This window comes from Gavialis gangeticus, unplaced genomic scaffold (genome assembly GCF_001723915.1).
Source record: "Gavialis gangeticus isolate Ggan-Ray unplaced genomic scaffold, GavGan_comp1, whole genome shotgun sequence".
NCBI classification, from domain to species: Eukaryota; Metazoa; Chordata; order Crocodylia; family Gavialidae; genus Gavialis; species Gavialis gangeticus.
In genome coordinates this window covers 63,574,695-63,585,935 of record NW_017729033.1, presented here as the reverse complement: position 1 = coordinate 63,585,935, position 11,241 = coordinate 63,574,695, and the positions used below count along the sequence as shown (strand labels likewise).

Here is an 11,241-nt window from a genome sequence, read left to right as displayed (position 1 = left end):
AGGCACCACATTGGCCTTCTTCCAGTCTTCAGGCACTACACCAGAGCACCAGGAATTCTCGAAGATCCGTGCCAGAGGCTGGGCTATGATGCTCGCCCACTCCTTGAGTACCCTGGGGTGTAGACTGTAAGGGCCAGCTGACTTGAAGGTATTCAGCCTCTCAAGGTGTTTCCTTTACGAAGTCAGCATTGATAGAGGGCAGGGGATCTCCCTCACCCAGACCTCCCTGTCCCATAGTGGGCATGGGCATCTAATGGGATTGATGAAAGACCGATGCAAAGGTACCCATTTAATAGGTTGGCTTTTTCCTGGGCGATTAGTTGTCCCATCTGGTTCAGCAGGGGTCCAGTGTTGCCCTTGCTTTTCCTCCGGCTCCCCACATATCTGAAAAAGGACTTTTTATTGTCCTTGATGCTCAAAGCTTGTTGGAGTTCAGTTGCAGCCTTGGCTTTCCTTGCATTCCAGCCAGAAATTCTGGCTGGCGCCACTCCCCGCTCAGCCAGTGTGCCATGCTGGTAATTCCTCCATGGGTGTACTGTGGAGGCAGGGCCCTGCACAGGCTGATTTGGCGTGGCCCTGCACCCTGCTCAGATCATCCCAGGGGGGAGGCGGGTGCAATTGCAGGCTCCCGGTCGCTGGGGACCCTAGGTATGCCACTGCATATGCTACTCTACTGTTATGGCTCTTTAAAAAAAACTTTCAGTCTTGATGCTAAGGAATGAAATTTCCATCTCTGTGGAGTGGCACAGCTGCCCAAACTGCAGAATACCAGTTTATTTAGAGATTTTTGCAATTATCTTGATCTGAAGTGTGATGGCAGAATAGTTCATGTGCTTTTTCCTATGCTCTTGAGGCATGACATTAAGCTCTGAACTGGACTTGTGCTATCCCTAGTGAACCACTTATGGTCAGTCAGTTCTGTTGAGAGCCCAGCTGCAAGGCATTTGGATAATGTACAACTAGGAGCTTTAAAAAGGTCCCTGGAGAAAAGAAAGCAATCTGTAAGCAGAACAGCTTGTTACAAGGATTCTATGCTGGGGCCAAAGCCGGAGGGGAACTCCTCCTGGTGGAAGAGACAGGGCAGAAGAGTTTGTGCTTGCTTGCTTGCTTGCTTGCTTGCTTGTTTGTTTATTGCTTACGCACTGTTTTATTTGGGAGGACTGACTCAGGAGCTTTGCAAGGAGAAGAACACACCTATAGAAGCAAAGGAGCTAGACAGCCTGCCTAGCACAACCTGTAAATGGGTACCTGGTCACTGAGGCTGGGAAATTAAAGGCAGCCAGATCTGATGCTAGCCATATCATTCCTTTTATGTTCTGATGGCTGTAGAAGAAACTGTTATGCCTTAACCTCACTAGTCTCATGGACCATTATTCTCAGGTGGTATTTTGACACTGACATTGAACATTAAATTAATGATGATGGATAAAATTTTCATGAGTGCAGATCTAAAGAAACCAGAACCAAAACTACAACCTAAAGATAGATACAGTAATGGTGAGTGTCACCATACCTAACTTAAACACCAAGGATGGAAATCATTAAACTGAGTTAGACTACTGTGTTTCTTATTCGGTGTAATAATAAGAATGAGATTCCCACAGGCAAACAAACTGATTTAGGAGTGCAGTGTCAAAGTCTGTGAGAGAGAGGGATGAGTCCAAAATCCCATGTCTCCCAAACTTAGGTGCATACCTGCAACCTGGTTTAAACACCTATGGAAAAAGTTTCACAGCTCCAAACCCTTTCCTGGGCTTAGGTAGCTAATATAATGGGTTTCCTCTCTTCTTTTAATAATTGATATGAATATGGGGAAGAGATATTCACCTCTTATTAGTCCCTAGTGCCAGGTATAGGATCTGCAAAACCAAATTAGGCACCTAATTACCCATATTTTTAAATACAGAGGCATAAGCACCTACAGTTAGGATTCACAGTACTCAGCCAGCTAAGCAGGAGGACCCCTAAGCCTGCCAGTAGGAAATGGAGAAGAGGGAAATGTGTCTGAAATGCCACCTGTCTCCCAAGTGGCAGTGCTCTGCCTATCTGTAGTCCTGAGCTGAACACAGGCATTCATTCCCTGAAATGCTCACCTAGACATAAGCACCTAAATAGTGGCTTGCACTTTGGTGATGCTGGATGTATATACCTTTTGAACAGTAACTGAGCAGTTGCAGTACTTTTTCAGCGAGTGGGAGGCCAGGGTTATAGACCCTCCCCAATCTGAGAGGACTCAAACCTGCATATCCCCATTCCCAGAAAAGTTATGTAACCACCTAATTGGCTCATTGCAGATGAGGGAGCATTGGTCAGAGCAGCCAAGCATCTTCGATTTGTATTTACTGGAAGGACACCTGACTCAGTAATCATCGATTCGGTAAGTATATTAACATGACTGTATAATTTGTTGTTAATATTGGCTGCTTACAGATGTGAAAAAACCCCAAAACAACATTTTACTTTCAGCTTGGTGCGGCTCCATGCCGAGTGCAGCACATGCTCAGGAAAGGTACTGCATTAGATTGACCAGACTCGCCCAGCATCTGTATAGATTGTGTGCTTCGGGGGAGTCTTTTGAAGCTTTCATCTAATAGCTGATTGAATCAACTTCAGATAAAAGCACCAAAACTCCACTGAAGTGCCTGGTCTATGAAGACACTGGGGAGCTGGGTTGAACTAATGTACTTCCTTTTCTGGTAAAGCACTTTGGTTTGGTTTGGTTTTTTCACATCTGTTATCAGCCATCATTGGTACAAGGTTTATATACAATCACCATAGGTTCATGCCAAAAAGTAGTTGTTAGTCCATTTGTTAATTAGATTTAAGCTTCTTTTAAAATGTGCGTTGTGTTTTTCAGCTTGGTCAGGAAGAAAGATATGAATTGCTAAATGTGCTAGAATTTACAAGGTAAGGCAAAATAAGTACTCAATATCTTTTGCTTTATATTGTTAAAAATTAATTTTTTGCTGTATATTCTGCTGAGATTTTTATGGATAAAATTCTAGTTTGTGTATGCACATTGCCTAAATTTAGACTTAGAAAGATTGTTTTTCTACTTTGGTAGAAAAGTATATAATATAAGTATAAATATATTCAATGATTAAGGTTGCCCTAGAATTTTCACTATAAAAAGTCATTTTCACAGATGCATAATTTTGTCAGATTTCTGTCCTTTTGTCTGAAATATGTCACTTCTCATTTTGGAAGCCAGTGTTCAAAGATCTTTGAGTAAAACCAATTTTCTGATGTTAGCTGACAATTTAGAAAAAATACACTTGCTCTGTTGAAACACTAATTTTCATTCTCTAAACTTGTAACACTTTAAGAGGAATGATTAAAAGCTTCTAATTTAGTAAAGACTTCAGGCTGCAGTATATTTTTGGTGGTAAGTTTATAAGTAGCTTACATGTTGGTAATATATGTTTTGTTTAAAATAATTTTATGAAAAGTGCACTGTTGCATATAAACTACAGTATACCAATGATCCATGGTGCTCTACCCAAGTGTGTACATATATTGAGTGGCATTCTCAGTCCAGTAGGCATATGCTCACCCATCTATTACTTCTGCATGCATACATAAAGAATTGTGATACAGTTTTATTGTTAAAGAGTATCTGTGCATGGAATGGCATAATGGAAGTAGTACATGTGGAAGGACACACATTTTGAAGCCCTTGAAGCACTTTCCACACTTGATAGCTATAGGGATGTAAAGATTTATGTAGAACAAGAATTCAGGGTTCCCTTTTTTTTTCTTATTTCTTTTTCACTTCTGTTCCATAAGATTTTTTTTTTTTTTTATAGGCATTTTTTAAGCTTCTGAGTCACCTGGGTGGTAATAAAATTCAACTTGTATTTTTTAGAGAAACAAAAAAAAAAAACAAAAAAAAACCTCACATGTAATTATTGTCCTCTTAAGCAATGAGTGTTGGCAGATTTCTGTTTATCCAAGTCTGATCCAAATTCTGGGTTTTGTACCCGTTTTTTCCCAGCATTATAATTTTTTTTTAAAGCTACTTATTAGGAGCACTAGAGGTCACTATTATTCCATAGTAGGAGAAAAGCAAGAAGTTCCCTACTGGATGCAACAGCTTAATCAGTTTAACAATTCCAGCACCAGAGGCATATACCCTCAAAGAAGAAATCTGTAATCTTTTATTTGAGAACTAGAATTTGCAAATATTTTAAGCTTCTTGGAAAAATAAGCAACTGAGCCTGTGTAGATGCACTTTTTCCAACAAGCTTACCACTTTTCAGAATAAAACAGATAAAGGGCTATTGCTTTAACTCTGTGCAAGTACAACTTATTACACAAAATATCCATTGTTTAATACTTTAGTGGGGTAGAATCATAGGAAGGAAGGGCTGGAAGGAACCTCACAAGGTCATCTAGTCCAGGTCCCTGCTCAAACAGGAGCATACTTGACTAAACCAATAGAGATTCTACAATTTCTGTAAGTAGCCTGTTCCAAGCCTTGACCATTCTCACAGTCAGAAAGTTCCTCCTAATTACAAACCTGAATTTCCCCTTTTGAAATGTGAGGTCATTGCTCCTAGTCATTCCCCTGCAGCCACAGAAAAAAGCCCATCTCCATCTGCTCTGTAGTTGCCCTTCAGGTATTTGGAAACTGTTATCCAGGGGTGGGCAAAAAATGGCCCACGGGTCAGATTTCTGCCCACCAGGCCATTCTATCCAGCCTGTGGAGCTCTTAAAATAATAAGAAAATATTTATCTGCTCCTAGCTGCCTGTCAAAGATGACAGGAGCCTGGGGCATTAGGACCCTAGGGGCAGCCGTCAGCAGGAATGCAGCAGCCCTGCTTCCTGCTCCCACGCTGTTACGGCACCATGCATCTCCCAGCTGCATCATCTGACTGGAGAGCACCGGCCTGCACCAGTACCCTGGCTGTGTGGCAGGGGGGAGGGGCTGTGTGTGTGGGGGGGGGGGGGTGGGACCCACACACACCCCACCATACACATGCACCCACACATGCACCCACACACCCCCTTGCACTGCCATACACACAGACGCCCACACCCATACCCCCTCACACATCCCAGCCACCCTGCCCCTACACACATCCCCCCACAAACTCCATACCCATCCACCCCCCACATGCTCCCACGCACCCACAGTCCCCCACAAACCTATACCTACCCCCCCAACAATATACAAAAGTAAGACTTCATTTTAAGCTATTATATGCAATCACCTCTATGTACACTAAACAAACGCATGTAAACCAGGACAAAAATATTTTTTTTAATCAAATTAATGAATGTTTTAGATGTTTGCTTTGTAGAATATAATTTGGTATTTTTTTGGTTCTGAGATGGTAAAACCCCTTGCTGAAAGGAGTACTTCTGGGGTCAAAGGAAGGGGCTTCTTGTGGCTAAGGTGTGGGGTTGGGGGGGTGGGGACTTCCAGTCACAAGATGGCAACCAGGGAGTGGGACACCTGTCAAGGGGTGGGGCTACCCATGCGGCCCTAGACACCTTGCTAAAACTGGGTAAGTGGCCATCTGCTTGAAATAATTGCCCGCCCCTGCTGTTATCAAACCCCCAGTCTTCTCTTTCCCAAACTAAATAACCCTAGTTCTTTCAGCCTTTTTTCATTAGCTTGAACCTCCCAGATCCCTAGTCACTGCTCTGTGTTGGTCTCTTTCTAAGCTGTACATATCCTTCTTGAAGTTTGGGACTCAAAGCTGGACACAGTACTCCAGGTGAGGCCTTACCACAAGAATCACTTCCCTTGATTTGCAAGTGATACTCCTGTTAATACAATGCAATGTGGTGTTGGCTTTTTTTGCAACAAAAGGACACTTGGCTCATATTTAGCTTATTGTTTACTGTAGCCCCCAGGTCCTTCTTTGCAGTACTGCAGCCTAACCAGTCATTCCCCAGTTTCATAGATTTCATAGACATTAGGGCTAGAAGGGACCTTGGAAAATCATCAAGTCCAGCCCCCTGCCCAAAGGGCAAGAAGTCAGCAGGGATCATAGGATCCCAGCAAGATAAACATCCAAATGTCTTTTGAAGGCATTCAGAGTAGGTGCTTGAACCACCTCTGGTGGCAATCTATTCCAAACCTTGGGGGCTCGAACAGTGAAGAATTTCTTTCTAATGTCCAGCCTGAAACGGTCATGGAAGAGTTGGTGACCATTCTATCTTGTTATCCCTTGGGGATCCTGGTAAGCACCCCTGATGAACTTATAGGTGGCCACCAGATCACCCCCGAGCCTGCACTTTTCCAGGCTGAAGAGTCCCATGGCTTTCACCCTCTCTTCATAAGGTCTGCTTTCCTGACCTCTGTTCATGAGCATGGCTGTCCTCTGCACCCTCGCAAGTTTCTCCACATCCTTTTCAAATTGTGGAGCCCAAAACTGGATGCAGTACTCCACCTGCGGCCTCACTAAGGCAGAGTATAACGGGAGGATGACATCCTAGGATTTACTTGAGAAGCATCTGTGGATGCAGGCAAGTGTTTTGCTTGTTTTACTAGCAGTAGTATCACATTGCAGGCTCATATTCAACTTCTGGTCAATCATGACCTTCAAGTCCCTTTCATCCATAGTGCTAGCCAGCTTAGCACTGCTGAGCCTATAAGGATGCTGCAGGTTTTTCTTCCCAAGGTGGAGAACTTTGCATTTTTTCAGTGTTAAACACCATCAGGTTCTTGTCCGCCCATTTGCTGAGCCTGTCAAGGTCAGCCTGAATTACTCTTCTGTCTTCAGATGTGGACACTTTACCCCAGAGTTTGGTATCATCGGTGAACTTGGGCAGTCCACTTCTGACTCCAATGTCCACATCATTAATGAAGATGTTAAATAGTATAGGCCGAAGGGCAGAGCCCTGGGAGACCCCACTAGTCACAGGGCACCTTCATTGACTTCCATCAACCACCACCCTCTGGTTCCTACCATGGAGCCAATTGTCCAGTCAGCGATCGTGGTGTGGCTGAAGCCGCAGTTAGCCAGTTTTACTAAGAGATGATCGTGGGATAGCAGATCGAAGGTTTTTTTTAAAGTCAAGATATACAACATCATTATCTTCTCTTCTGATAGGTCACCTTGTCATAGAAGGAAATGAGATTGGTCAAGCAAGACCTACCCGCAACAAACGCATGCTGGGTATCCCTCAGAATGTTGGCGTCAGCCAATCCATTAAGGATGGCCTCTTTAATAAACTTTTCTAAGATCATCCCTGGGATAGAAGTCAGGCTGATGGGCCTATAGTTTGCTGGATCCACTTTCCTCCCTTTCCTGAAGATAGGCACCACATTGGCCTTCTTCCAATCATCGGGCACTTCACCAGAGCACCAGGAGTTCTTGAAGATCCATGCCAGGGGCTGGGCTTTGATGCTAGCCAACTCCTTGAGTCACCCTGAGGTGTAAACTGTCAGGGCCAGCTGACTTGAAGGTGTTCAGCCTCTCAAGGTGTTTCTTCATGAGGTCAGCATTGATGAAGGGTAAGGAATCTTCTTGACCCAGGCCACCCTGTCCCGTAGTGGGCAGGGACATCCCATGGGACTGATGAAAGACCAATGCAAAGTACCCAATTAGCAAGTTGGCTTTTTCCTGGGTGTCAGTCATCAGTTGTCCCACCTGGTTTAGCAGGGGTCCTATGTTGCCCTTGCTTTTCCTCCGGCTCCCCGCATATCTAAAAAAGGACTTTTTATTGTCTTTGATACTTGTAGCTAGTTGGAATTCTGTCGCAGCCTTGGCTTTCCTGGTTTGCTCCCTACAGGTCCAGACCAGTGCAGAGTAGTCTTCCTTGGATGTGGATCCAGTCCTCCATCCTTTGTAGGTCTGTCTTTTTAGATGCAGGAGGCGTCTGCTAGTTCTCTGGAGAGCCAAGGGGGCTGCTGTACCCTTTTGCTGCCTTTCCTCTGAGACAGGATAGACTTTGCTTGCACTTCCAGGATCACACCTTTGAGGAGCAACCATTCACCCTGAACTCCCCTCCCCTTTGGGTTGTGGCTCCTCCTGAGTTTGTCAGAGTCAGCTTTCTTGAAGTCAAGGACTTCTGTATTGCTGACTGACTTGCCATCTTTACGGTGGGTAGTGAAGGCGATCAGCTCATGGTCAATGTCACCCAGCTTCGCTTCGATCGTTAGGTCGATTTGGTCGCCCCCATTGCCAGAACCAGGTCAAGCATTGCTTTACCTCTCATTGGCCCATCAACTTCTTGCATCAAAGCTCATCCACGCACGAGTGAAAGCTTTGTGACTGCTCAGATTTGGCCGAGCACTCTTCCCACGAGATGTCTGGGTAGTTGAAGTCTCCCATGACAACCATGCACCAGGAGAGTGCAGCCTCAGCCAGTTCCCTGGAAAACTGCTGGTCAAGCTCTTGATCCTGGGTTAGAGGTCTGTAATAGACTCCCACCATTGTATCCCCTGTGCCGTGTTTCCCACAGATTTTAACCCAGAGGGTCTTTAGTCGTCCACCCTGGATGCCAGTGTCAGCTTCCAGGGACACGTAGCTTTCCTTGACAGAGAGAGCTACACCGCCGCCTCTTTTTGTCCACTCAATCTCTCTTGTACAGGGTATAGCCCTCTATACCCGTGGTCCAGTCATGGGTGAAGTTTGTATTTATGCATGTAATTAGTCTTTCCCATGTGCAGGATTTTGCACATCTTTGTTGAATCTCATCTGGGTGATTTGCAGATCGTTTTTTCCAGTCTATCCAGGTCATTCTGGATCCTAGCCTTACCCTCTGGAGTGTCTTCAGTTCCACCCAGCTTGGTGTCATCCACAAATATGTTAAGTGTACACTCAAGCCCACTCTTGAAATCATTAATGAAGTTATGGATCCAGGACAGACCCCTGGGGAGTTCCACTTGATATCTTCTCCCAACTGGACATTGAGCCATTGATCACCACTCACTGAATATGATGATCTGTCTGGTTATTTATCCACCTTAGAGGTTTTGAGAGGCAAAATTAAAGTTGCATACAATTGTGGTAATCCAGAAGTGTGCGTCTCCTAAATAGAGAAGGTCAAGTTTATTAACAATGAATTTATGGTTTTATTTATATTGTCTTTGGTTCTGTGGAGGTTCTCTTTGACCCTTTGGCATATGAGCATTTGTGCCAGTCAAATGCAATTGGATGATCTTCCTGAAACAGGGGTAGCTGACAATCTTTACTATCATTCAGGCACCTTAAAGCAAGTGTTGATTAGAGCTGAAGGCAATGCTGTGCCTAAACTCTTTAACTCTTGGGCCTCAATCATTGACAATACAAAATGCTAACATTCAGTTCCTTTCCAGCATCCAAAGTCTTAAATGCCATATTTTCTTACATACCACATGCCCCCAAGTAAGATGTCTTTTTGCCTTCCAAAAAAAGAACAAAAAAAAAAAGTGTGCACTTTTTTTATCACCATAATCATTGCTGAGAGAATTGACTGTATGCAGTCAGCTAATGCTTAGCCAGCTTACTGGCTGCTTCAGGCAGAAGCTAGTGTTAACCCTCTCACAGCCACTGCTGAAGTAGCCAAAAGTTACATTTGTTACCAGCTGAGAGGGTTAAAACAGGACTATGTCCCTCATGTTTGCTGGCTGGACATAAGTGGAAGCCAGCATGCTTCTTTTCCTGTATGCTTTTGTTCTGGTGAAGAAAATCAGCTTCCACTTTTAAGACACGCACCCCAATTATGGAGGGTTTCTTTTGGGGTGGGGAAAGGTGCTTGTGGCATGTGAATAAATTCAATATGCCTCATTACGGTAGTAGATAGATATGCATTCAAATCCATCTATATTTAAATGACTGACTGATCAAAGGCAAATCTCATCCCATCAGGAAGTTGCCACAGCCCCATATAACATTCTTCACCTATTGAAACAGCCTACCCCACCTATTCAAACAGCTGACATTCATTATGATTTAGAAAAAAATCAGCTCTTATTTTATCACAAATGATAGCATTTATAGGAATTTTAATCAGTTTGAAATCAGTAAAAGCCTTCTGTTCTCTTGAAGAGAGATTTTTTTCCCCTTCAAACTATCGCCATCAGTGCCAAATTAAACCTTCCAACTATATTTAGAAAATTCCAGAGTGTTATCAGTTTGTATGTATATGGTGCCATTAGTCAGCTTTGACCTCCACCCATTATAGTTTCATAGTTGGTAGGGACCTAAGCAGATCATCTAGTCCGACCCCCTGCCATGGGCAGGAAAGGATGCTGGGGTCAAATGACCCCAACTAGGTGGCTGTCCAGCCTCCTTTTGAAGACCCCCATGGTAGGGGCAAGCACTACTTCCCTTGGAAGTTGGTTCTAGCTCCTAGCCACCCTGACAGTGAAGTAGTGCCTCCTAATATCTAGCCTGAATCTACTCAGCTTATGACTGTTGTTCCTTGTAACCCCCAGTAATGCTCGGGGGAACAGGGACTCTCCCACTGCCTGCTGGTCCCCTTATAGGCGGCCACCAGATCCCCTCTCAGCCTTCTTTTGTGGTTCAGGTCCTGTAGCCTCTCCTCTTAGGGCCTGCCCTGCTTCCCCCTTGATCATACGAGTGGCCCTCCTCTGGACCCTCTCGATGCTGTCCGCATCCCTCCTGAAGCACAGCGCCCCGAACTGGATGCAGTACACCAACTGCCAATGTCGCACAGAGGGGGAGGATCACCTCCTTGGACCTGCGTGTGATGCATCTATGGATGCATGACAAGGTGTGGTTAGCCTTCCTGACTGTCCCCACATTGGCAGCCCATGTTCATCTTGGAATCAGTAGTGATTCCAAGATCCTGTTCTGCCTCTGTGCTGACAAGAAGGGAGTTCCCCAGCCTATAAGTATGCTGCTGGTTCTTCCTCCCCGGTGCAACTCCTCGCATTTGTCCGTATTGAAACCCATCCTAGTAGTATCCACCCACCTCTGTAACCTGTTGAGATCTAGTTGTAGCCTGTCCCTCTCTTCTAGCGTGCTCACTTAGTGTCATCTGCGAACTTGAACAAGGTGCTTTTCACCCCCTCACAAGTCGCCGATAAAGATATTGAACAATGCAGGACTGAGTCCTGGGGAACCCCACTGCCCATATCTCCCCAGATCAAAAATGACCCGTCCACCACCACTCTCTGGGTGTGGTCCTCCAGCCAATTTGTGACCCATCTGACTGTAGGCGTCGACACCACAGATGCTTAATTTCTTAATGAGAATGGGGTGAGAGAGTGTCGAAAGCCTTCCTAAAGTCCAGGAAGACTACGTCCACCACGACACCTGCGTCCAAGGGTTTTGAGA

The 11,241-nt window shown here is 44.8% G+C and overlaps 1 protein-coding gene across 1 annotated transcript in view; it reads left to right on the top strand.

The window, feature by feature from the left end:
• ATP8A1 (ATPase phospholipid transporting 8A1) overlaps positions 1–11,241 on the top strand; it is a 216,192-nt gene that overhangs the window by 84,429 nt on the left and 120,522 nt on the right. Inside the window, exons 18-19 of the mRNA XM_019525855.1 lie at positions 2,295–2,377; positions 2,858–2,907. Coding sequence (XP_019381400.1) covers positions 2,295–2,377; positions 2,858–2,907 — 133 coding nt within the window. The remainder of the gene's footprint in view (positions 1–2,294; positions 2,378–2,857; positions 2,908–11,241) is intronic.